Raw genomic sequence first — 26369 nt, forward strand, 5'->3', positions numbered from 1 at the left:
CATGGAAAGTGGGGTTAGAGGAAAAGAAAAAATCTCAGGGTGCATTGGACACAATAAGAACAAGTATTGTCCTGTAAAACTTTTGTCTTAGGACTATCTATGTGCCATAATATAGAGATCGTGGCAAAAAAAAAAGGTTGAAAGTCACTCTTCCAGGCATATAAACGTGCACGTATGTGGTTTTTTGGGTTTTTCTGGGGTTTTGTTTTGTTTTGTTTTTAGGGGAGGGGGAAGGGAGAATCTTAAACAGGCTCTGTGCTCAGCGCAGAGCCTGACATAAGGCTTGATCTCACAACCCCGAGATCATGACCTAAACCAAAATCAAGAGTTGGACACTTAACTGACTGAGCCACCCAGGTGCCCCATATGTGTCTTTTTTGTCTATTTGTCTTGTAAACACAAACAGAATAACCCCCTTCTTTCTATTCTGCTGCACCTTACTTTTTTCAGCTGGGCACTTCGTGAATGAAACTCTATCTATTTCTACATCTATATATCTGTCTACATGTCTATCCATCTATCTGACCTACCTGTGCCAAGTGCTAGAAGAGGAAGGTGATAGACAGGGCTTGGGAGCTCAGAGGAGCAAGACTCCTATGGGCTGGGTTTAGGGAATACTTCCAGGAATAAGGAATGAGGGATTGGGAAGGATGATTTGTAGGGGTAGAAAAGAGGCAGCCATGAGCACAAGAGGTAAGAAAGGAGACAGCCCAAGGGTGGTGGATCAGCATCCACCACGCACCCGCGGAGGGCAGGACGGGGCCAGTCTTCTGCAGAAGAACACTCTGTGCGGGGTGCCATGCAGAAGATAACAGGAGGGTCCATGCTGAGTGCCATATGAGGGGGGCAGGCAGCCGGGGCTGAAGGGGTACTGGGGGGAGAGGCAGGGGAGTGGTGTCGCTGGGGTGGCTCCTAGGGGACAGGTGCCGGGGTGGGCTGTGGCACCTGGCTTTGGCATGCACGCAGTCTCTGTACCTCACTACCAGGGGTGTTCCAGTGCGGCCCCGCTTCTGTTGCTGCCGTCCGAGAGGGCGATGTGAACCTGGACTTCGACATGCCCTTCATCTTTGCGGAGGTAAACGCCGACCGCATCACCTGGATCTATGACGTCTACAACAACACTCAGAAGCAGAATGCCTCGGACACTCACAGCATTGGCAGGTACATCAGCACCAAGGCGGTGGGCAGCAACTCTCGCATGGACATCACGGAGAAGTACAAGTATCCAGAAGGTAGGGAGGGCACTGGTGGGGCTGTGCTACCCGGGGCTTGATGATGGGAAGACAGCTTTGAGGGTGGAGAAGGGAAAATCCTTCATACTCCTTCTGTGTTCTCTGCGCGTTCTGCCTGAATGGTAGGACTGCTCCCTGGCACCTAACGTCCAGCTCTGCAGACTATTTCCAGTGGGGACAGAACTGTCACAAGCAGATGCAGCGCCAGTGGAATTTTGCCACAGGACCCAGCAGCTGTCAGCCCAGCTCTTCTCCAGCTGTGTCCCTTTCCCACAACTGGGATGACAGCTCTGTGATTGGACATCAAAGGGAGAAACACGGCCCCCATGAGAGACTGCCCAGGGCTCTAGGAGAAATTTCTCAGTCGGCCTGCTCTCTGAGCCTCCAAGAAAGACAGGCAGGAAATACTATCTGAACAAAGAAATGGACAAAGACCCTGAAGAGGTGGGCCCATGCCTTGCATGCATCAGAGGCTCCCCAAGAAGCCTGAAGCACCCACATGAGTCACTGGGAAGGCTCATTTTTCTACAAAGCTGCCTCTCTGCAAATTACATTAGCTACTCTAGTTTGGAAGCTGCTCTCAGAGTCAGCAGCCTGTCTCGCTGGGGACTCTCCAGAGTGACAAAGTTCCACGTATGAAGGTGACGTCCATTTGTAGAAACAGCCAAAAGTGAATGAACACTGGCTCTAGCAAGCCAGTCACTCCGTAACGCATCCCATGTCTCTTTCTAGTGTGTTTAGAAATAGACACTTTGGTTGATCCTCACACAACACAGGTTCTGAGGGGCCAAGCAAAGTGCTCTCCTAAAGGCACCCAGAACACACCCTAAAGTGAACCCCAAAGCTCTCACTACTGCTGGTTGTTGGTGTCAGCTGCAGTTCACGAAAGAGAAAAGCTGGAGAAAGAGCTCAGGAGATGAGGTCTGACTCCAGGTCCAGGTGGGTAACCCCTCCGGGTAGTGGTACATGTGGACATTTGGAGGCATGGGCCTAGGGTCATGAGATTGGTGGCTTCAGGGTGGCCCCCAATCTGCCTCTGCAGGCCCTCCCATGGCTAGGTCAGACAGCCCTTCTCTAGGTCAATACACACGTACTGAGACCCACCCAAGTGCCCGCTCCATGCTCAGCAGCTCTGGGGAGGCAATGAGGGACGTAGCAGATGGGTCCCCTGCCCGCCCCGCCCCCCAAGCTCACAGATGTAGGAGAAGTATTTTCAACACTGTTGCGATAGAGAAACAAGTGTAGGAGCCAGGGAACAAATAACCAGGGGCTGGAAGTCAACTCCAGTCCTACACTGATCACCAGGAGACCCCAAGGAGGAGTCTTAGGATTTCGGACCCCTTGCTTCCTCACCTGTAAAATGACAATAGCAATGCCTGTCTTCAGTAGGATTTAAATGAGCTGGTGTAGAGAGAGTGCCAAGTGCAGGGCCTGGCACCGAGAGAGGACTTCTGAAATAGTGGTGATGCTTATCAACTCGGACATCTGCGGCGTCACTGGAATAATGACCTCCCGAGGTGACTTTTGAAGTGCACTGCTTACTGGGATAGATGTCTTGTGGGGGTCCTTCCCTTAGTGATATACCTTGATTGTGCTTATTGAGGGGCTCTGTCTGTCCCAGGCAAATCTCCTAAGCCACGGAGCGGGGCCAGGCCATGGCCAGGTTGGGGGTGGTTCCGGCAGGACTCTTGGCGATGCCCCAGTATCTCTCTGCATGACAGCAGAGCTGGTCACCCTGCCTGTTGTTGCCTGTTCTCCTTACCTAGTGATGCCAGCTTGTCTGCGAGGGCCCCAGGGAGGAAAAGCTCATAAAGTGGGTTGCTAAGCATTTGCGCAATGGCAACACCAAAGGAGAAAACAGCAGCAGGAAGCTTAGTCTTGAGTCAACCCATCAGGTGACCTATATAGGTATCTGGGCTCTGAGCCTCATTGTGCAAACACACCCACTTTGAGTTCTCCCGGGCTCAGAAGGCTCAGCTCCCTGCACAGACATCAGCCCTGGGTGTGGACTTACAACTCTGCTGCAGGATGGGAAGGCACCAAAAAGAACCCAGCCCACCAGGAGCTATCAGCTTGGGTAATCTGGCTGCCTGCATCCTTTTCAGGAGGATGTTGGGGGGGGGCGGGGAACCTTGGACTATGGGTGTAGACACCTGGGGGCTGCCCCCTCTCTGCCTCTAACCCCAAGATTAGACCAGTTGCTTGGACCAGTTGCTTCTTGTCGTTAGGACCTTACTTTTAACATGATGGGCTTGGATGAGTTGGCCTCTGAGGTCTCAGCCAGTTGTTACACGGAACTTACTGGAAAGTCTTCGCTAAGTTTTAAAGTGCTTATAATAAGTCATCTGGTGTCTTCAAAACTTCACGGTGGTTGGGGAAGATGGGGGCCCTAAGTATGGTCTGCAGGTATAAACATGGTAATTCTTCTCTGTGTATGTCTGCCCATGTTCCTGGAAGGTCAACACACCTTCTCCTTAATAGTAGATCTGTCTTCAGGTCAAGGCAGGGAGCCTTATGTGAACCATGTGGCCACCATGGGCCCAGAGGCTTGGAAGTGGTTACTCACCTTAGTGCCCAAAAGCCATGACTCTGAGGGTACACCATGGCCGTGCTCACATTCCACAGCCCTCACAATCTGAGTCAGAGTCAGAAAATCGGTCCTTTGTGTTTTTAAAACCTAAAGTCTCTCGACAACTTAAACCAGTCATAACTGGGACCAAACGAACAGTGGGGAGTTCTTTTTTCACAAGGGCAGAAGCTCCACTCTGTGACCTCGAAGGACCTTTAGAAACAAAGCAGAATAACATGGAAAAGTGGTTTGAAAAAAAAAATTTTTTAATGAAGCCAATTCTAAACCATAACCTTTTTTTGTTTTCGTTTTTTTTTTTTTTTGCTTATAATTTCATTCTAACCTTTTTTCCACTCAGTTTTTTTACTTGTGTTTAAAGGAGCTGTTTGTTCTCACAAGAGACCTTTTCTCCAAAAATAAAGAAATACATAAAACGAAGAAAAGGAAGAGGAAATCTAACCTAGTTAGCCTGAGCCAAATATCAGGCCATATGGTAACTTCGTACAGGTGCTGATAAAGTTTTCCCCGCAGCTCGTTTGGACATGCAGAGCTGTCAGGGAGAGCGCACGGACCAGCTGGTCCGTGCGCCTCGTACTAAGGAAGATGAAATGGAGAGACCCGGAGAGCAGGGACCCTTGCTTGGATCAGAATCCTTGCAGAGCCAACGAGTCCCAGGCTGCCACTCCGTCCCTGAGAAGCTTCCCTCTTTTCCCACCATGCAGGTTCCAGCCAGGAGAGACAAGTGTTTGAAAAGGCCTTGGGGAAACTTAAACCCCACGGGTCCTTTAGCGCCACGTCTGCGAGACACTTGGCAAGAGAGGAAAGGGAACCCAGCATCTTGGGGAAGTTCAAGGTCACTGGCATATTGGAGGTGGGCAAAGAAGTCAACATGGCCTTGTTGCTCAAAAACCTGACAAGCGACATGAAGACGGTGACCGTGAACATGACGGCCTGGACCATTGTCTACAACGGCACGCTGGTACACGAGGTGTGGAAAGACTCCGTCACAATAGCCCTGGATCCCAAAGAAGGTAACTCATCCTGTGGTTTGTGGGGGATGCCACGCATCCAAGATGGCTGATGTTCTTTTGGGGTTGGAGAGTTCCTGTTGGAACGGATTCAGCTAAGAGAGGAGCAGCGCACCATCACTGTGGTTAAGCCATGGGTTTTGAAGGCTTGAAAGTTGTCATGGGGAACAGTGCTAATCAGGGTGGCGCCGACCAGAATCCTTCCACACCAGGGGGGAGGAAGGAGGGAGGCTTTGGCAGTTAATAGCCCCACTGCGATATCCCTTAGAGGTATATACCACTTCACTCAGCACGCAGGGTGCTTCCTTAGATCCTCTCTCGTTTGACCTACTAAAAAAGGCAGATTTCAGTATCACCTTTTACAGAGGCAGAAACTGAGGCTTGGAGAGATGGTGACTTGTTTAAGAGATTAAGTGTCATAGCTAGTAAGTGGTGAAAGCAGGGTCTTGGTCCTGGGTTTCCTAATGCTAAATCCAGGCCCACCCCTCATCTTCTAGATTCTACTTCTGCCACCCCTGCCCCAGGGACTCCCCACCCCCACCCCACAATGAATCACTTTTCAGGTTTGACCCCGGAAGGGCTGCAACATACAGCAAGGTCTGACACCCTTGTCCAGTGTTCGTCCCCTCATAGCTGCCAGGTGGGGAGTCTCCTGATTCCCCAGGGCAGTGATGCCTGAGAATTTGGGAGGAACAGAGACCCGTGGCTGCTGGGAAAGGAGCGAGGTGGAGCAGCAAAAGCCTGGCACTCTGGGAGGATTAGCATGCAGGTGTGCTCACACTGGCAAAATCCTCCACGCTGTTATGAAAAATTGAGCCTTACAAAGCAGATTAACAAGGGTGGGGTGGCTCTTTGCTTCATATAAATAAAAACTGATTAATTGTACAGCCCATCTTGAAAGAGCTCTGTCTGTAGGGAAACTGAGATGTTTTACACCTGTCAGAAGGCAGCATCCCTAGCAACCTGGCTTCTGGCGGAGTTATAGCAGAAATCTTCCCCACACCAGAAGCAACCGCCAGGCTGCTAGCTACCTTCAAAACCCAAGGGGAGAGCTATTTTTTGCAGGCCAAAAATAGTTCACATGAGGGAAATGGTTAAAAATTTTTTAAAAAATCCATTCAGCACATTTGTCTGCCTACTCAGGGCGGGCCAGGCTAATTTCTCAAGTGGGAATGTCAGAGGCTACTTCCTCCTCAAAGAGCAGATGACCCTGTGGGTGCCGGGGCACCCCAGGCCACCCAGCATCACCACCGAGAGAGAGAGGTGGGAGTTACCCAGACCACAGAGGAGGGAGAGGGGCCCTGAGGCCTGGGGGGAGCCAAGTAAAGGGACAGAAGCCGGGGAAGGCATTTCCACGTGAGGGAACCATGCATGTCCAAGCACGGAAGTGACCATATATCTGTGTTGGCAAAGGACCGATGGGAAGCACCAAGGACTTCTTCAAGGGAGAGGGGAGTTAGGTTGCAGTGACGCAGGGCCAGATTGAGGGGTCTGACCTTTATTTCTGAGGCAGCGAGGAGTCGTGGAAAATTTCAAGTGACAAGGAAGAGGAGGAGCATGATGTTGGGGCGGGGGGAAGCTTCTGAAGCCGCGTCTGCCAGGTGTGTGGGGGTGACTGGAAAGCGGGAGAGACCAGAGGGGGGAGGCGGCTTGGGGTGTTGTCACAACAGAATTCCAGACTATTAGTTGGCCTGGGAGGATCCTAAGCACGTATGGAGCCAATCCCCGGCTTCCCTTCCTAGTTATTATTTGTTGTCATCATGAGGCAATCGGTAAGCCTCTGTATTCTTCCTGCCCTCTGAAATTGTCCAGGACGGGAGGAAGCTTTGGTCCCTACCATCCTATTCTCCTGGGAAGCTGCCCAGCCAGTCAGAGGCCCAGGGCCTCCCCAGCCTCTGCTCTGGAGGCTGCACAGAAGGGAGGCATGTTTCCCACAGAACAGGCAGGGAGGGTTCAGTCAAGCCCGGGGCTGCAGACCTTCCCGGCCAGCTCCCCACCACCTTGGCTGGACCTCAGCTCTGAAGGTTCCAGAAGTCAGCCCCCCTCCCTCTCACTCTGCCCTCCCTGGCTTCTCCTTCCAGAAATACAGCATCCCGTGAAGATTACATATGCTCAGTATGAGAAGTACCTGAAGGCAGATAACATGATCCGGACCACAGCTGTGTGCCAGGTGTCTGACGAGGCTGAGGTGTTGGTAGAAAGGGACATCATCCTGGACAACCCCAGCCTGACCCTGGAGGTAACGGGGGGTGAAGGGGTGCACACCCGAGCCACCAGGAAACTCCTTCCCTGTTGAGAGGGGCAGGGAACTGGGCCTAGCTCAGGTCCAGCCTCTGCCACATGAATTGGCCAGAGTTCTTGCTCAGACCAGCGTCCTTGTTCCTTGTGATAAATAGGCACATTGGCCCATGGGCTTCTTTGGTTCTGGTCCCAGATGCACTGGGGGTATCCGCCAAGAAGCAGCTAGAGGGACTCCTCGGCTCCCTGGTGCACTCAGCTCTGAGCACCTGCTGTGTTCTGGGCTCTGCCAGGCTCAGGAATCACAAAGAGTCACAAGGGGAGGGTCCTGCCCGCAGGGAGCCCAAGGCCCAGCCCCTGGCCATGTTGGTGGAGAATGGAGCACCACTCGCTTGCCTCTGTCCACATTCAAGACGCCAGAGTTACAGAATCGTGGACTCTTAGGAGCCCACTCTCATGCTCCCATACCCTGCCACGTCACACATGAGTAAACTGAGGCCCAGAGAAGAGAAGAGAACTGTCATCCCTGCCCAGAGCCAGGGCTGGACCTCAGGCCCTTGGACTCCCAGCCCAGGGCCCTTTCTAGGTGTCTGGGTGTGTCCACAGCCAGCAACAGCATCTTCACGGTGGTTGAGGATGAGGATGTCTCTGTCTCTGCTTTTAGGGCTTGCTTTTGGCTGTGACTTGGCTCCCAGGGTCCTTCCCAGGAGCCCAGGTGTGTGTGTGGGGGGGGGCTTGCAGGTGTACTGAGGCACCTGGGACCACTCTGTCCTTTCCTCAGCACCAGGCCAGTACTTGTGCTGACTCCAAGCCCATCCCTTCCTGTCCAGCCTACCTGGGACCTACCCACCCTTTCCTTCCGCCGGTCCAGGGCGGAGGCCACCAGAGGCAGACAGCACAGATCTGAGGGGTGAGGTGCTGGCAGGCAAGGGCGGGAGGATGGATGCACAGAGGAGGTGGATCTTCCTGCGGGGTCCCACGGAGAGTCTCACGATTGGGTCCACCCACACCTGCTGTATCTACTGTCTGCCCTGGCTGCCAAGACAACGCTTGCCTTTTCCATCCCATCACAATGCCACCAGCATTCCAAGCCCCAGATTTCTAGAGAAGCCAGCTAATTGTGGCTGCCCTGGTCCCACCTCTCCCTAAGCTGCACCCTAGCTGCAGGGATTCTTGACCTCAGAGGGCAGAGACCAAGGGCACACGTTCCCATTGCGGCTGGCCTGGGACTGAGCTCTTTCGCTGTTCCAGTTCGTCCAGACTGTGCTTCAGAATGGGAATCAGTCCCCCACCTCAGAGGGGGAGCCAGTGACCGGACAGGCAGTTTGGGGGGAAGCAGAGAGGGGCACGAGTTCAGCCCTTGAATCACCACCATGAATCAACAGCCACACTGAGTAGCCCTTGATCTCTGTGTCTCAGGTGCCCCAACGCTGTTATGGGGATAATAAAATACTTCCCTTGCAGGTGTCCTGTCCTCAGAGAAGCCTTTCCCTTACGTGCCCCCTCCCACACCCTCCAAATCAGGCATGGTCTCCAGTTACACACGCTTGAGAGCCTTCTGTCCTCTCACTTTGTTCTAGTTGAAGTCATACCTTTATTCGTGTACTTGTTTGGTCTTGGTCTGCTACCAGACGGTCGGCTCCAACAGGGGAGGCACTACCCCATTCTGGGCCCATCACTGTCATCCCTGGTACAGTATCTTGGAAACTAATCCAAATTTGTAAAATAACCAGAACTGGAGCTGAGCCCTTGTGCATTCTGCCCCACCCACAAGAGTCTTCATTTTCAGTCTGCGCTTGTCCTCTGCATGCTGAAGCCTCTCCTGATTCCTAAGACAGTTCCAAGAACTGTGCCTCATCCCTGCAGACGTGATGGACAGCCGAGGGCTGATGCCCCCCTGAGGCTGGGAGGTGACCCTAGATAGCAGCCAGTTCAGTTAGGAAAACGTTCCATGCTAAAATGATGAGTGTTTAAGGGAAGGTAGATTTTCCCCATTATACTCCTTTATCCTCAAACATTCTTATAGCTTTATCTTTTATTCAATACTTTTGCTCTACATCTTTTGCATTTCCATATCAAGTCAACTCTGTCTTTAAAGAGTCTATAATATCTTTAGAAAGGAGATCAGAATATAAACAGGCTGAAAAGGTGCCACCAAGAACTTTCTTACTTAATCTTTAAAAAAAAAAAAAGGCATCTGAGGGCGCCTGGGTGGCTCAGTTGGTTAAGCATCCAACTCTTGATTTCGGCTCAGGTCATGATCTCAGGGTTGTGAGACTGGGCTCCATGCTGGCGTGGAACCTACTTAAGATGCTCTCTCTCCCTCACCCTCTGCCCCTCTCCCGGCCTCTAAAAAAAAGGCATCTGATCATTCTTCTTTTGGACATCTTTGTGTGAATTTCCTCCTAACACAACCTCACCTTTACTTCAGCCTTCAGAGCATCAACACATTCTTGTCTTGATGAAGGAATCAGCACATAGCTCACTCAGAGCAAGGCACAGATTTTTAAACTCATGAGGGTAATCTCTATGAAAAGATAATAATTTGGGTGAAATCCCATGATCTAATCTGGCACGGATTGACAGCAGACATTGACGATGTTCTATTGGAATCAGACCATGAAATCTGAACTTTGTTCCAAAGGGTGATGTCCTTCGTGTTGGCCCATGAACCACTGATGATCAGACACAGATTTCTGGTGGCTCTTATCCTCTCTTTTGGGTGCATTTACAGATATGGGTCAATGGGCCACGGTGGTAAGCAACAATAAGGAAAGAAGAACAAATACATGAAAATCTCAAAGTGAATATCAATGTGAAAAATATGGCACTGTTTATGTAGCCATGTTGTATCCCAATGGCATAAAATTATGCTTCACGCTGCCCATTACGTCCCAGCCGTAAGTGAGTTCCATGGGAAGAATTACAGTAGAGATCATGCTGTGCACAAAGTACTGGTAGATATCCCAGGGCCTGGTAAGAAGGGCAAAGGCTCTGGAACCAGAGAGGCCTTGGTTGTTGAAGTTATCTGAACTGAAGCTTTATTGCTACCAAATGGTAGGGGCAAGAAAAGGAAAACCACGCTAACAACAGATGATCCCTCAAAGAAAGAGAAAAGAAATCCAGCAGCCACACCGATCCAGGTTCTATTTCCCAGACGTTTTCTTCTGCATCCATGATCCCATTCGGTTCCTTCCATGCAAGGCAGGGAAGGACGATTAGCCCTCTTTACCAGATGAGGGAGTCGAGGCCCAGAGAGATGACGTGTCTGCTCAGTCACGGCTGTTTCTTGGCAGAAGCACAGTTTTCCCTTCGACAGCAAACATATAGTCCAGGTGGCTTTTCTGACGGGAAACCCAAGGCTTCTCCAGCCTCTGACCAAGGACAGTGGGGTGCAGGAGCCCTGTCCAGACCCCACAGGGCACACAGGGAAGCTTTGGGCACCAGAAGTTTCGAAGGACAGCGATAGACTGGGATGTCATCGGAGGAGAGTGGCCTGAGCTGAGGTGGGGGCCCAATGCCATGGCCTGTGGAGAAGAGCGTGAGGCTCTGAGGAGACGGGGGTGTCTGAGCAGGCTCAGGCCTCCTGGGGAGGGCACTTCCAGGCCAGAAGGGGAGGAACAGGACCCATGAGTAGGAGCCTCAAGGAAAGTACTGTCACTAAGTTCAGAATGAAATAGTCCCCAGCCCTCTGAGCAGCCCACATGGAGCTTGGCTGTCCTGGGAAGCGGGGCTGCCCTTCCCAGGACGACCGTGAACCCGGCGGGGAAGCTAAAGTGCTTTCAGCCACTACGATGTGCCGCCTCTCCCTCTGAGCCCGGGGGTCCCGTCCGAAGCATGGAGATGATAGCAGTTTCCCAGGAACCCCCTGCATGATGTCTCCCCATCCCCAAGTCGCCCACCCAGCCGGGTGGGCTCTCACCGACCTGGTCACCCCTCTCCCCGCAGGTGCTGGAGCAGGCCCGGGTGCGGAAGCCCGTGAACGTCCAGATGCTCTTCTCCAACCCGCTGGACGAGCCGGTGAAAGACTGCGTGCTGATGGTGGAGGGCAGTGGTCTGCTGCTGGGCAGCCTCCGGATCGAGTGAGTCCCAGGCCTGAGGGGCCAGTGGGGGATGGCGGGAGGGGGTTCGAGGGGGCCTCCCCACAGCCCCGGGGAGAACCTGCATGTGGGGTTGCACATTTGCCTCTGGTTTGGGGGTTTGCCAGACTCGAACTCCCAGGAAGTTGAGATCACCAGAGCTTGGGGCTGGTGTTCAGGGCTCAGCGTCTGTGGGAGATCACGGAACTCCCTCCCTCCCCTGCTGAGGGGCCCCAGGGCTCGCGGGGCCCATGACCCAGGGAGGCAGCCAGAAGGCGCCACCTCACCAGCACAGGACTTGAGGGCCATAGAGGGCCCACCTTGCCTGAGGTCCCGTGAGCCTCCCCATCAACACTGACCCATGCCCTCCCCCACCAGCGTGCCAACCCTGCGCCCCAAGGAGCGGTCCCGAGTGCGTTTTGAGATCCTGCCCACCCGGAGCGGCACCAAACAGTTGCTCGCTGACTTCTCCTGCAACAAGTTCCCGGCGATCAAGGCCATGCTGTCCATCGACGTGGCCGAGTGAAGGGCCCGAGGGGCTCCCATACAAACTTGGGTAACACGGAGCAGGCAGGGCTCACCTGTGAAGTGAGCCCCCTGCCCACGCTGTCCAGCCTGGGAAACCCACAGCGCCCCCCAAGACAGCCTGGATTGGGCCCCCAGCCTCGGGCACACGCCCTCTCCCTCACTCCCAGGCTGGGCTGGCCCGACCCCGGCCTGGGACTTTGCTCACTTTTGCACATTCCCAGGAGCCCCATGGCCCTGCTCGGCCCTCAAGCCCATCAGCGCTGCAGGACAGAGTGGCCCCTGACCCAGCAACTCTCTGAATGGATATGGGGGAGAAGACAGACTCTTACTCCAAGCCTGCAGCTGGGACATTCCTACGTCTCCCTCGGGCCACCATGGGGGGAGGGGGTTGGTTGGCGCTCACGTCTTTACACTCAAAATAAAGGTTAAAAAGAGCAAAATCAGCACAGGCTCTCCAAGACTGCTGCTTTGCCTAAGGAGGTGGAGGAGAAAGAGGGGTGGGGGCCATGTTCTTCGGGAGAAAGGGGACCCCAAAGGAGTCTTGTTCCCCACATGGCAACGTCCAAAGGGAGCGGGCTTTTTCTCCAGGGGCAGAACTAGAGAGACAGTTCAAGTGAATTTAGGAAACCTTTCTAACAGGATGTCCAAACATAGATGAGGAGGGTGCCTGGAGAGGGAGCATCTTGTCCCAGGCAGGCTTCGAGCACTCTCTGTGTGGCTGCCGGCCAAATTCTGCAGGTAGCAAAGAAGGGACGTCAGAGTCTTTTCTGGAACCCTTTTGCAGAGCAGGCTCCCATGGTGGCCCCACCTCTGCTCCCATAGGGCTCTTCCCTCCTGGAGCCACACTGCCCCTCCTGCAGCCAGGCGGCCACGGCCCTGCTAACTCAGCTGGAAACTTCTCTGCCTTCCCACGTGCTCTGATGGCTCCTCAATCTTCGCCCTTTGAAAGGACCCCAAGCAGAGTCCATAGCTTTCCTGTCACTTGTGCTGATGAATCCCATTTTGGCAATCATGCCTCGCTTTCTGAATCTAAGGGACTGGTCCAGGCTTGAGAATGATATGTCTAGGTGTAGGGTTTTTTTGGCATTTATCCTGCCTGGTGTTCTCTGTACTTCCTGAATCTGTGACTTGGGGTCTGACATTAACTTGGGGAAATTCTTAGTCATTATTGTTTCAGATATTTCTTCTATTCCTTTCTCTTTCTTCTCCTTCTGTTGTTCCCATTACATCTATGTTACATCATATGGAGTTGTCCCACAGTTCTTGCATACTCTGTTCTGCTTTTTTTTTCCCTCCAGTCTTTTTTTTTTTAATCTTTGCTTTTCACTTTTGGAGGTTTCTATTGAGCTATTTCAAGCTCAGAGGTTGTCTCCTCAGCCATGTCTAGTCTACTAATAAGCCCATCAAAGACATTCTTAACTTTTGTTACATTGTCTCTGATCTCTTGCATTTCTTTTTTTGTTTTTTCTTAGGCTTTCCATCTCTCTGCTTACATTGCCCACCTGCTTTTGCATGCCGTCTACTTTATCCATTAGAACTCTTAGCATATTAATCATAGTTATTTTAAATTCTTGGTCTGATAATGCCAACATCCCTGCTGTATCTGGGTCTGGTTTCAGGGCTTCCTCTGTCTCTTTAAACTGTGTTTTTGCCTTGTAGTAAGCCTTGTAATTTTTTCTCGAGAGCCAAACATGATGCACTGGATAAAATGAGCTGCTGAAAATAACCTTTAGTAATGTGGTGATCAGGTGTGGGAAGAAGGGATAGTCCTATGTCCTATATGTCCTATAGTCCTATGATTAGGTCTGCTTTTTTGTGAGTCTGTGCCCCTGAACTGTGAACTTTACACATGCTTCTCAGTTCCTGCCCCTCCTCCACAGGGGAGACTGTATGGCGAGAGTGTACTGGAGATGTGTATTTCCCTTCACCCACGTGGAAGGTGAGAGGGGGTCAAGGTTGGGTATTTCCCTTCCTCTGGGTCAGTTAGATGCTGACAAAACCCCAACAGATCAGGTTCTGGTTAAATAGTTTCTCCTAGGGCAGACCTTGTTAAGAAGAATATTCTGTTCTTCTTATGAAGAGTATGCCAGAATATTCTGGCATATTTCAAAATTTTTCAGAACCCTTCCTCATGTTCCCTTCCTCCTCCTGCAGCATGAGGGGATTTTTCTCTGATCTTCACTGGGAGAATCTAGTAGGGCTCCTGGGGGTAAAAGTCACAAAGGTGTGGAGTGCCCTTGGAGGACCCCTTGGAGTTTTTAACGCTCAGACTTGTCCACACTGAGCCTCCAGCAATTCATCAACCACAGTTCAGGTTTCCCTACCCCAACACTGGCTCCCACAGAAGATTCTGCTCGGGGGGTTTCTGCTCCTGTAAGTTATGACTCTATATTCACCCATCATGTCTCCAGTTTTGGTGTTTGCACGGTGACCTCATTTCTTTCATGGTTCTAAAAAGAGTTGGTTTGTTCAGCTTTGTACCTGTTAGGATGGAGTGACGATGTTCAAGCTTTGTACTTGCCAGACCAGAAGCCAGAAACCTGTTCTAAGCATTTTTTGGTATTTGTGGATTTACTCCTTCCAACAATCTTTTGAGGAAAAGACTAATATTGCCTTCATTTTACAGATGACACAACTAAGACTCAGACAGTTAATTAGGTCATGGGAGAGTTAGTAAAGGCAGTACCCAGGCAGGCTGGCTCCAGGGCCTAGCCCCTGTGTTATGCAGTGTTACCTACACAAATTCTCGAAAGGTATCCAGCAATAAATGCTATCACAGGTTTACAAAGAGACAGGGAGGTAAATGATACAGAAACTCAAGGAAGCGTGTCTCTGCCGTGGCACCCAGCCCTGGGGAGGCATTCTTGGATGCCTCCTCCCAACCTACTTTCCCACAACTGCTTATTTACCAGCTCTGGCATTCCCATACTGAGGAGGTGCCATCAGCAGGGGCCCCGAGAGCCCCTTTCCCGGAAGCAGCCTCTTCATCTGCCCTACTTCTGGTTCTCAGCCATTCTTCCTCCCGACCTTGATCATACATGCCTCAGAAGTCAGACTTAGATCAATGGATTCAACCAGCATCTCCTGGAGCCTGCCCAGTAGGAGGGGTTCCCCCGTTATGTTGTTTCTCCTCCTGGCAACCTTCAAAAAGGGACATGATTTACCCACCCTTGTGTACCAACAGAGGCCAGAACAAGTTCTCTCCATTCTCTGCTCTCATTCTAGCCTTCATATGCCTTTATGATCACCTACAATATTTTATTGCAACCATTTATCTGTCAATGGTTGCCGATCTACAGGGTGGAAACATAGGCAAATGTGCATAAAAATGATGTATTGATATCACATTAGAATATACGATACGTTCAATGACATTACCTGATCAATCCAAGGTGTTGAATTATTGCACAGCATAATTTGTTGTGCTGTGCAAAACTGAGACAAAATTGGAGTGTTAACGCAGTGATTCCATTAATCTTTCATGCTGCCTTGGATGATCTATGTCTTTGATTTTCACGAGATAAACCCACACAGCATGCTTCAGGAGATGTAATCAAGGGGGTTCAATCTGGAACAAAATAAAATAATATTACTTATGTCTTCTGAGTTTATGGCCACTGTGTAGTAAGTTAGCTTTCTCTCTTGTAAAATAAAAAAATTTAAAATATATACAGACACATTTATTAAAATATTTTTATACAAATATAGTCACCAAAAAATTGCTTAAATGCAAAAGCACAGAAGAATGAAAAAACAGTTCCCTTTCCCCACTCCTCGTCCACTTTTTCCCCCAGAGGACAGGCAAGTTTTGAGACTGGAGTGCGCCCTTCCAGATTTTTCTCAGCCCTTGAGGGATGAGATTGGGGTGCCTCCTACTGTCCCAACTGTGTAATTGCAGGCTTTTGTAAAAAAACATCTGATGGCTGAAGGCCTAGACTTCTGTTTAAATTTTTTTTTTTTAAGATTTTATTTGACAGAGAGAGACACAGCGAGAGAGGGAACACAAGCAGGGGGAGTGGGAGAGGGAGAAGCAGGCTTCCCGTGGAGCAGGGAGCCCGATGCGGGGCCCAATCCCAGGACCCTGGGATCATGACCTGAGCCGAAGGCAGACGCTTAACGACTGAGCCACCCAGGCGCCCCCTTCTGTTTAAATTTGAAATGCCTGTGGGGACTGGGGGCATCACTCTACAGAGAGATTTTGATATTTTTGTGTATGACACTGGCAATCTGACTCACCTGATCCCGGAAGATGTGACCTCTCAGGGTCACCAAGCCATTAAAAATTCCATGGCCAAGATCTCACCAAATCACAGATGATTAATGAGCCCCTCCTGTGACGAGGTTCTAGGAATTCAGCACAGATGATCTGTACTTTCTGGAAGTTTGTCATCATGGGGAGGCAGAGGTACAGGGGTGAATGTGGGGAGATAGGTATTCAAAGGAATAATCAAATAAACACAAAGTGTAGTGGATGAATAAAATCCAGGATGTGGGTATGTGTTGGGGAGGGTGTGGGTAGGGGAGGCCCTCTGACAGGTGATATATGGGTAGAAACCCAGCATGGACTATGAGGGAGAGCCGTGTGAAGATCTAAAGGAGTGAGTTCCAGGAACAGTGCGGCAAAACCCCGAGGGGGGAGTATCCCTGGAGCACAGAAGAAACAATGTTCCTGCAGTGAGCAGTGGAGGCTGGGAGGAATCAGGACAGAAACTGAGCGGTGGAGGAGCGGGGAGAGATAACACTGTAAGGATTTCGGCTCCTACACTGAATGGGGAGCCCAGGATGGTTTTGAGCAGAGAAATGACAGCATCTGACTTGTGTTTTTAAAGAAACCCTCTGGCTCTGGGGTGAGAAGTGGTGAAGAAGGCAGAGCCCACCAGATGTCCCCAGGGATCGGATGTGGGCCATGAAGAAAGGAGGCATGAACAACGTCCTCTGGTAGCCTGAACCTTTCAATGATTCCAGCCCTCCTGGAGCACAGCTGTTTTGCTCTTCCTCCACCACGTGAGCCCTGGGAAACTGTGAAGTGGGAGGCTCTTTACCACCCCCTCCAGGCTCACTCCTGCCCCCCATCGGCCACCCTTCTGCATCCAACCCCCTAACCACTGTGCTGAGACCCCCTCCTAAGCTCAAGAAGCATCTTCTTCAGTCGAGGTCCCAGGTGCTGAGAGCTCCATGCCAGTCCTGGAAGGAGGAGCAGGGTTGGGGGCAAGGGGGGTGGCGGAAGAAGGCTTGAGGTCCAGCTGGGAGGCTGGGGCAATCAGGGAGGACTTCTCAGAGGAGAGCTCGCCTGGAAGGATGTTAGGACTCTCTCTTGTTCAGACAGGGGGCCTGGGATCCCGGCAGGGGGAAACAAGAGAAGGAGGTTGTGTTGCTAAACGTGAGAATGACAAGGACTGGGGAGAACCTGACCCTGACTGGCCAGAGTCAATTTCAGTTTGGTGGGGACCGAGCAGGGGGAGGAACCCTGTGCCAGATTAAATTTTCCATTTTCCAAAAAGGGCCACATACTAATTAGAATTCCATATGCTCTTCCAGACTCAATCAAAACGTGGAGTCTAATTTCCTCCCTTTCAAAGGGTTGTCCTTTGAGACTATCTCGACGAACAGATTGCAGTAGAAGTGATGCTATTTGACTTCTAATAAATCATACAAGACAGCATGGCTTTTGCCTGGCTCTCTCGCTCAGGGCACTCACCTTTGGAACCCAGCCTCTCTGGTGTGAGGCAGGGCCACACAGAGGGGCCCCCCCGAGGCGGGCCAGCCGAAAGGCCAGCTAAGGTTCCTACCACCAGCCGGTGTCAACCACCAACCGTATGAGGCAAGGAACCCTCGGGTGGTTTCAGCCCCAGACATTGAGTTACCCCTCTCTCTTGACTTCCAGTTGAGGCCGCAGACATTATGGAGCAGAGGTGAGCCATCCCCCCGATGCCCTGTCCGAAATCCTCGTTCATAAGAATGATTAATGGATGTTTTACACCACTGAGTTTGGGGGTAGTTTGTTGTTCATCAGTAGTAACCGGAACAAGCTCCAACACATGTCAGGCCGGTGAATGATTTCCTAGTGTCATTTATGTCTCCCTATCATTTCCTGGGTTATCCATGTCTAAGTAGGCATTAGGCACAGGCATTAGGGCTAATTATAGACTTTTATCTAAATATTATTTTATTTTTGTTCCCCATTGTGCTTGACCGGTACCTGTTTGTTGGGGAGGCAGGCACCCTTCCCACCCAGGGCAGGGACAGCCCTTGTGATTCTGTTGAAGAGCAGGGATTTCTCTTCATGATGCTCTCTCAGAGTCGACGAGGTGCCTGCTCCTCATGAAAGGGAAGATGTGGGGGGCTGAAGGATGAGATCCGAGGTAAGGGACTTCTCTGCCCATCAGGTGCCTCCCACATCAGCCTCATCCCAAATATACCATCCACCTGTCATCTCTGCATCTGCTCAGCCCATCACAACCCCCTTGAACACCTGCTATGTGTCTGGCACCGCACCACAAACACAGAACACAATGGTCCGTGACCTCATGGAGTTTACATCCTCATGCGGAGCCAGACAGAACAAACGAACAAGTAAAATACAGTTTGTGATGAGTGTGATGAAGGAAAGACATGGTGTTGTCCTGGGGAATAACAAGCTACCTTCTCCCCGAGCCAGAGAAGCGCTCTCTGAGGAGTTGTCTTTCAGCTAACACCGGAAGGAGCCAAGCTTGGTAGCCCCATCTGCACGCAGTGGAAACCGACTCTGGCTGGATCAAGGAGAGAAGGAAATCTCGAAAGGACGTCAGGGAGCTCACAGACCTGGGTGGAGAAGACAGAGGACCAGGCTTAGAAAGCAGGGGGAACATCACAGACAAAATTGCATCACATAACCCGTGGAGTGAGCACACGAGTGGTGACCTGAGAATAAGGTAGCCCTAGAATCCATTTTTTAACCACCAGAACCACATTTGACCACCATCGTCCCCCAGAATGGAGTCCTCATTGTCCCCACTTCTCGTCATCAGCTCCCAATTAAAAATTCCAAGTGAGAACATGGGCTTGGCTGAGCCTAAGTCATATGACTGTGCTCATGCTGCATCAAAGTCTGTGGACTTTGGACAAGATACCTGGATCTGCAGCAGCCATCTTGTCACTATGAAGCAACAAGTGTGAAGAAGAAGAAAAGCCAACAGCCAAAGATAATGTAGGAGAAAGCTTTGACTGAACTGCTACACCAGCCTTGAGAATGTCTAATTCTGGACATTTTATTAAACAGACAATAAAGGTCTTTAGAACTTGAGCCACTGTTACCAGAGATTCTACTACTTGCATCAAACGCACTTTTAACTGTTGTCGAGGGAAAGAGACACGTGCTCAAGTCACTTGCATCTAAGATGACCGGTCGGATGTGCTCTAGTGGGTGGAAGAGGCAGGGCAGTAAGGTTTCTCACATTTCATAATAAATCAGGATCAACTAGGAGTGCTTTTTGAACACAGATTCTCACAGCTCAACCTCCAAACTCGCTGGCTCACAATCGTTAGGCATACACATTTTGTGCCATCCAGATGGATCTGATTTAGGCGCTGCACTGAGAATCCTTGATGAATTCTGCCCACACCGACACCCGACACCCGGCTCAGAGGAGCTTCGGGGCAGGAAATGCAAGTCCGTTCCATTCTCTGGCTCCCACTCTGAGTTCCGACTTTTCATCTGCAAAACTAAATGTGGTCATGAATATCAAGCAATTCACAGTGCCCGGAACACAGAAACAACAAAATAAATGATTAATAATAAATCAATCATCAAGCCAATTATTTAAATTATTAAATGAATAAAATTATTTAAATTATTTAAAATAATACATACTATTATTTATTGCATCAGACTGCCTAGGGAATCCCAGTTCTGCCTCTTCACTGACTATATGACTTTGGCAAATTACTTAAACTCTCTGTGCTTCAGTTTCTTCATTTGTACAATGAGGATGATATTGGTCCCCCGCCTCATAGAGCTGAGTTAATCATGTTGAGCTCTTAGAACTGTCGGTGCCGGGCAGAGTAAATGTTCAGGAAAGGGCAGCTTTAATTATTATTGCCAGAGCCAAGCATTGGTCCAAGCATCGTCCTAGCCTAAGCTTCACTACCCCTATCCAAGCACTAGGGTTTGAGAGTATCAGGGAGGACACAATCGTTCTGCCTAGAGGTAAGCGGGAGGGCTCTTGAAGCAGAGGAGATTTGACCTCCCCTCCGGTCAGGGTGGTCTAATCAGGGCTGAGTGGCCAGGCTGAGGCTCAGCTCAGAGCCTGAGGGTTTGCCTAGAATAGAGCAGAGACCCACTTTCTCTGGGGGATCACAGGGCTAGACACTGAGAGCTGGGCCCTGAATAGTAAGGCGAGACCCAAGCGTGATGAGGGCTGGGGATGGGTTGCTGCAATCTTAAGGATAACCAACAGAGGGAGCCCTAGACTGGAACTGGCCTCCAAAATTCGGCAACTGGGAAAGGAGGGACCCAGGAAACCAGGTGACTTCAATGGCAGCAAGACAGAATCAGCACCACAGAGAGTGAGTGCATCAAACGCACCGGGGGGGGGCGCCCGGGTGGCTCAGTCTGGTAAGCGGCCGCCTTTGGCTCGGGTCATGTTCCCAGAGTCCTGGGATCAAGTCCAACATCGGGCTCCCTGCTCAGCGGGGAGTCTGCTTCTCCCTCTCCCTCTCCCTCTCCCTCTGCCTGCCGCTGCCCCTGCTTGTGCTCTCTCTCTCACTATCTCTGTCTCTATGTCAAATAAAAATAAATAAAATCTTAAAAAAAAAAAAAAAAAGCACCAGGGGAGCTTGTTATAGCTGCATGTATTAATCCAGTATGGATTCTTAAAAAAGACAACAGCATAAAACAATACCAGGCTGCCTAGAATAAAGGACAGAATAAAAAGAGCAAAAATAAATGAAACAGAAAACGCTCAGTAGAAAGACTGAACAAAGCAAAATATTGGTTTATTGAAAAAAATTAACAAAACTGACAAACCTTTAGCAAATTGATGAAGAAAGAGAATTATAAAACTATGTTGATGTGTTCATAATGTATAAAAATGTCATGATGTATAAATACAATGACACAAAGGACGGAGCAGGAAAGAAAGCTATTTATCCTAGAGTAAAGTTTCCATATGCCGTTCACAGTAAGTCAGTATTAATCCAAACAGGATTGTTTTAAGACACTAATTGTAACCCCCAGGCAATCATGAAGAAAATAAGTTAAAAATTACAGTGAAAGAAACAACAAGGGAATGGAAATGGTATACTAGAAAACACCTATTCAACACAGAAGAAATCAATAATACAGGAAGGAAGACACAAAACAGAAAACAAATAGCCAAATGGCAGATGTGAATCCTATCTTAATGGTAATTGCAGTAAATTCTCTGTGTCCATCCCTGAGATTTTCCCCCCACAGAAAGGCAGAGGTTGGCAGAATGGATAAAAAATAAGTAAATAAAAGAACATGACCAAACTCTATGCTGTCTACAAGAGACCACTTCAGCTTCAAAGACACAAAAATGTTGAAGGTCAAAGGATGCTCAAATACATACCATGCAAACAGCCACCAAAAGAGAGCCGGAGTGGCTATACTAATGTTAGACGAAATAGACTTTTTTTAAAAGATTTTATTGTATTGTATTGTATTGTATTGTATTGTATTGTATTTATTTGACAGAGAGAGACACAGCGAGAGAGGGAACACAAACAGGGGGAGTGGGAGAGGGAGAAGCAGGCTCCCCGTCGAGCAGGGAGCCCGATGCGGGGCTCGATCCCAGGACCCTGGGATCATGACCTGAAGGCAGACGCTTAACGACTGAGCCACCCAGTCGCCCCCTAGACAAAATAGACTTTAAGACAAACATTCTTACTAGAGACAGAGTAATGCCTGCTTCTGGTGCAGGATCTGTGTAGACAAAGCCTAGAAATAGACATACTTACTTACCCTTCACTCTAGAAGTTTCTCTTGAACACTAACATTTAAGAACCACCGGTGTCTGTAGTAGGCCTATAAAGGATTTAATCTGGCCCATACTTTGGGATCAGCCCTACCATCTTTTGGAGGGACAGTCCTCAGGTGTATTCCATACAGTTCTTCAGAAAGTGCCCAGCAGGATTAAACCCCAGTTGCCCCTAGTAATTGTCTTAGTCCATTCAGGCCGCTCTAGCAAAGTACCAGAGACCAGGTGATTTATAAACAGCAGAAATTCATTTCTCACGGTTCTGGAGACTGAAGTCCGAGATCAGGGTACCAGTATGCCCAGGTTCGGGTAAGGGCCCTCTTTCAGGTTGCAGACTACTGACTTCCCATTACATCCTCATGTGGCAGGAGGGGCCAGGGGGCTCTCTGGGGTCTCTTTTTTTTAAGATTTTATTTATTTATTTGAGAGAGAGAATGAGATAGAGAGAGAGCATGAGAGGGGGGAGGGTCCGAGGGAGAAGCAGGCTCCTCGCTGAGCAGGGAGCCCGATGCGGGACTCGATCCCGGGACTCCAGGATCATGACCTGAGCTGAAGGCAGTCGCTTAACCAACTGAGCCACTCAGGCGCCCCGAGGGGTCTCTTTTTTTATAAGGGCGCTAATCCCATCCACGAAGTCTCGGTCCCCGTGAGCTAATGATCTCCCAGAAGCTCCACCTCCCAATTACCATCACATCGGTGGGTTAGGATTTCAACATACGAATTTTGGGTGGGACACTTATTAAGGCTAACACTGGATTGCCATTCCTCCCTTCCATGTCACTCATAATGCTCCTTCACTTCTGCTTCCTTGGATCACCTCCCAAATCAGCTACGTGCACCCAAGCCCTTGTCTTAAATTCTGCTTTCAGAGGAGACCAAACTAAGACCCCGTTCATCACTGCCCCCAACATGCCTCCCCAAGACACGTGCCAGGGCCCCTCCTGGGTGGGTGATCACCGTTGCCCTAAGCATCTCTAGACCCTGGACTCCTTGACTACTGTGGCCTTGCCTTCTTCACCTCCAAGGAGCCCTCTGGACTCAAGAAAAAGTAGCCAAAAGGAAACGATTGATGCACTCAACTTCATACAACACTGAAAATACTTCAGGTAAAATGGAAGCATGGGAGACAGGCCATGGTGACGGGAAGAAGGAGTTGGCAGTCAGGAGGAGCAGAGGAGAGAGCCTGGGCTTCTGTCAGGGGTCGGAGGGTGGGAAATGAAGCTTTCAGAACAGATTGAGGGGAGATAAAAAGATTGGTCTTGGACATGAGTTTTTGGTGCCTCTGAGGGGTATCCTGGTGGAGGTTCCAGTAGACATTGGTTATCGGTTTCTAAATTCTAGAATTCTAGAATTCTGGAATTCTCAAAACCGGAGACAGAGATTCAAAAGACCTCAAGCTATAAGCGATGCTCAAAGTCATGGGTATGGACAAGGTCACTGAAGGTGAATGTTTAGAGGAGAAAAGAACCTTAAGAATCACTGTTTTCCAGTTAGGAGTGGTTTCTGAATGGTGGGGTTTTAAGGGTAATGAATGAACTGCTATTGAATAGAACTTCCGTTCTTTATGAAAGAACTTCTATTTTAACTTTAGACACCTCTTTTTTGCAGCTTTATGGAGGTAAAATTGACAAATAAAATTGTAAGATATTTAAAATGGACACCCTGACGATTTGATGTACGTACACGTTGTGAAACGATTCCCCCCCCCATCTAGTTAATTAACACATCCATCCCCTCACAGATTTATCTTCTTTTTTTTGTTTTTGGGTGAGAACACTTGCATGCCACTCTCCTAGCAAATTTCGGTTACACAATCCAGTATTTATCAACAGTAATCACCATGCTGTACATTGGATCCTCAGACCCTACTCATCCGATAGCTGAAAGTTTGTACGCTTTTGCCAACCCCTCCCAGTTTCTCCCACCCAACCCCCAGCCCCTGGCAACCACCTTTCTACTCTCTGTCTCTATGAGTTCCCTTTAAAAAAAATAATAATAATACACTTTTGATTTGTTATTTTAGACAACGCTCTCTGTAGTAGGTGAGGATGAGAGAAGAGAACCAAAGACAGAGTCATGGAGACCCCCATGTTGTAACCGCTGGAGGCCTTTCTGGACCTCATCTTCCCACCTATAGGAGGGGGTCCGGCTCTCAACACAGGCCCCAGCCCAGTAGGCAGGCTTGTTCCATCTTCTGCATGTTAACCATGCCAGCCCTGCCCAGCACCCCAAACACTGCACGCCATGGGATTTGCTCAAGGGAGGCAAAGCGGGTTTATTTGCTGTGTCTAGTCACCTGATCTGACAGATGCCAAGTGCCCCTGGGCTGTTTCAGAGGGCAGTTCCCCAAGATAGGCACCGGCCTGCTCTCCTGCTGAAGAGTGCCACCTATAAAACTCAGAATGAGACGCCAGCTCCACCAAAGACTCAGTCCCTCGGGAACAACTCAAGTCCAGGAAGAGAGGCCTCCCCGTGGTCCCGGTGGGGAGCCACGGAACACAGAGATGGGGGAGAGCAGGGGCAGCGTGGGAGAGGGGCAGACACAGCGCCTGTCTTACCACAACCAACAGCAGTGTGATCCTTGGCCAAAGTCACCTCTCTCTGAGCCCTGGGTTCCTCATCTGCAAAACGGAAATAGTGACACATTTTCAGCCTCTTTGAGCAAAATTACATGAGGCGATAAATTTTAAATTTTTTTTCCAATTGTTATGTGCCGAACATGCTGACGAGGGACTGTTTTTATTACTCTGACTGCTGTCATCAGGACTCTCCTGCCCCCAAACAGAGGGATTTGATGGCCCCAGAGGTCATCTATCCCTAGATCCCAAACTTGGGTCAACTGTGAACCATGTTCATGACTTTCACATTTTCCTGACAAGTACTGCTTCTGCCAACCAACAACCACGAGAGAACCTTCCAGAAGAAAGGTGGTAAGATGAAGGTGAGCTGGTTAGAGACCCCAGGACTAGGGGAGTAACACAACAGCAGGGCATCTAACACCCACCACACTACCGAAGAAGGCAGCCTACAGCCAACCCCCAACATAGCAACTGAAGGTGGTCCAGTTAGGCTCATTCCTTCCCTGGATCGAACAGGTGTCACTCTGACACCACCAAGCAGACCCCAGCTCTGGCAAGGGGGACCCATCTAAATCCCACAGGCAGCCAGGGCTTCCCTCCCCACCCGGAGATGCCAGGTACTGGGCAGCATTGGCAAGGGAGATCCTGCCACAAGGAACACCGAGAAATCTCCAAGCCCAGATGGAGAATTCTACCAAACATGAAAGAAGAATTAACAAGAAGTTTGTGCAATCTCTTACAGAAAACAGAAAAAAAGAACACTTCTCAATGTTTTGTTTTGTTTTGTTTTGTCCTGCCTGTACCTGGTTTTGGTCTCAGGGTGAGATTGACCTCCAAGCTGTTGTGTGTCTCAATATTTCGTTCCTCTTTATTGCTGAGCAGAATTCCATGGTGTGGCTCTTCCGCCATTTGTAAACAATTCACCCATGGTTTAGGTGAAGGGGCTGGCTGTTTTCAGCTTTGGGAATTTTACAAATAAAGCTGCTATGGACGTTGGTGTCCAAGTTTTTACGTGAACATAAGTTTTCATTTCTCTGTATAAATGCCAAAGAATGCAGTTGCTGGGTCGTATGGGAATCACATGTCTTGTTTTATAAGAAATTGCCAGACTGTTTCCAGAGTGGCTGTACCATTTTACACTCCCATCAGGAACGGATGAGTCATTCCGGGTCTCCACATCCTCACCAGCATTTGGAACAAACTATTGATAAACACAACTTAGATGAGCTTCATGGGGATTATGCCATGTGGAAGAGAGGAAAAGCCAATCCCAGGAGATTACATACTACAATCCTATTTACCTAACATTCTTCAAGAGTCAAAAATGATAGAAACGGAGAACAGACTACCGGTTTCCAGTGGTTGGAGATGGGAAGGGGGCGTGCGGGAGGGAGATGGGTGTGATTATAAAAGAGCAACATGAGGGGTCCTTATAGTCATGGAACTGCTCTGTATCTTGGCTGTGGGGTGATGCACAAACTGACACAGGTGATAAAAACCTGCATGAAACTAAATACACACGCATCAATATGAGTAAAATTGGAGATCTAAACAAAGCACATGGACTGTATTAAAGTCAGCATCTTGATTGTAATATTTTACAATGGTTTTATAAGATGTTAGTGCTGGAAGAAACTAGATAAATGGTACCTCGGATCTCTCTGTGTTATGTCTTAGAACTGCATATGATTCTGCCATTATCTCAAAATTAAAAGTTTCACTGAAAAGAGACATCTGGGCCAACGTGTTCCAGTGTCACAGCACCATCCACCAATAGTCAGCCCTGGTCCACTTCTCAGATCTAGGGGTACACACAGCACTGTCCAATCCACCAACAAGAGGACCAACCTGGGGAATAGATCTCTTGGAGACCAATGTGGGGAAGGAGTTAGATGCAGGCGTGGAGCTGTTCGATCAAGACTAAAGATGGCGTCACATGCTCCCTGTGGTCATAACCTCCCCGTGGTCATGACCTCTTGACTTCCCGGAATTCTCTCCATGGAGGCGATGGGGGAGGGAACACGGTGCATGACAAATCAAATCCAATAACTCTACAACGTTTGCATGAAAAGCATCAATCACCCACTTCCTTTCCCCTAACCGCTCTCTCTCCTGTGGCAACTTCTTTCCCTTTTTGTG

At 49.7% G+C, this 26369-nt stretch overlaps 1 protein-coding gene across 1 annotated transcript in view; it reads left to right on the top strand.

Annotated features, from left to right (window-relative positions):
* The window catches only part of TGM3 (transglutaminase 3), a 39898-nt gene extending 27796 nt beyond the window's left edge, over positions 1-12102 (top strand). The window contains exons 9-13 of the mRNA XM_073878473.1: positions 987-1232; positions 4524-4832; positions 6911-7068; positions 11016-11149; positions 11525-12102. Coding sequence (XP_073734574.1) covers positions 987-1232; positions 4524-4832; positions 6911-7068; positions 11016-11149; positions 11525-11672 — 995 coding nt within the window. The 3' untranslated portion in view covers positions 11673-12102. The remainder of the gene's footprint in view (positions 1-986; positions 1233-4523; positions 4833-6910; positions 7069-11015; positions 11150-11524) is intronic.
* Positions 12103-26369: the final 14267 nt, after the last annotated feature.

Source organism: Callorhinus ursinus, unplaced genomic scaffold, assembly GCF_003265705.2.
Source record: "Callorhinus ursinus isolate GAN/ISIS: 27379988/994484 unplaced genomic scaffold, GSC_fseal_2.0 scaffold29, whole genome shotgun sequence".
NCBI classification, from domain to species: domain Eukaryota; kingdom Metazoa; phylum Chordata; class Mammalia; order Carnivora; family Otariidae; genus Callorhinus; species Callorhinus ursinus.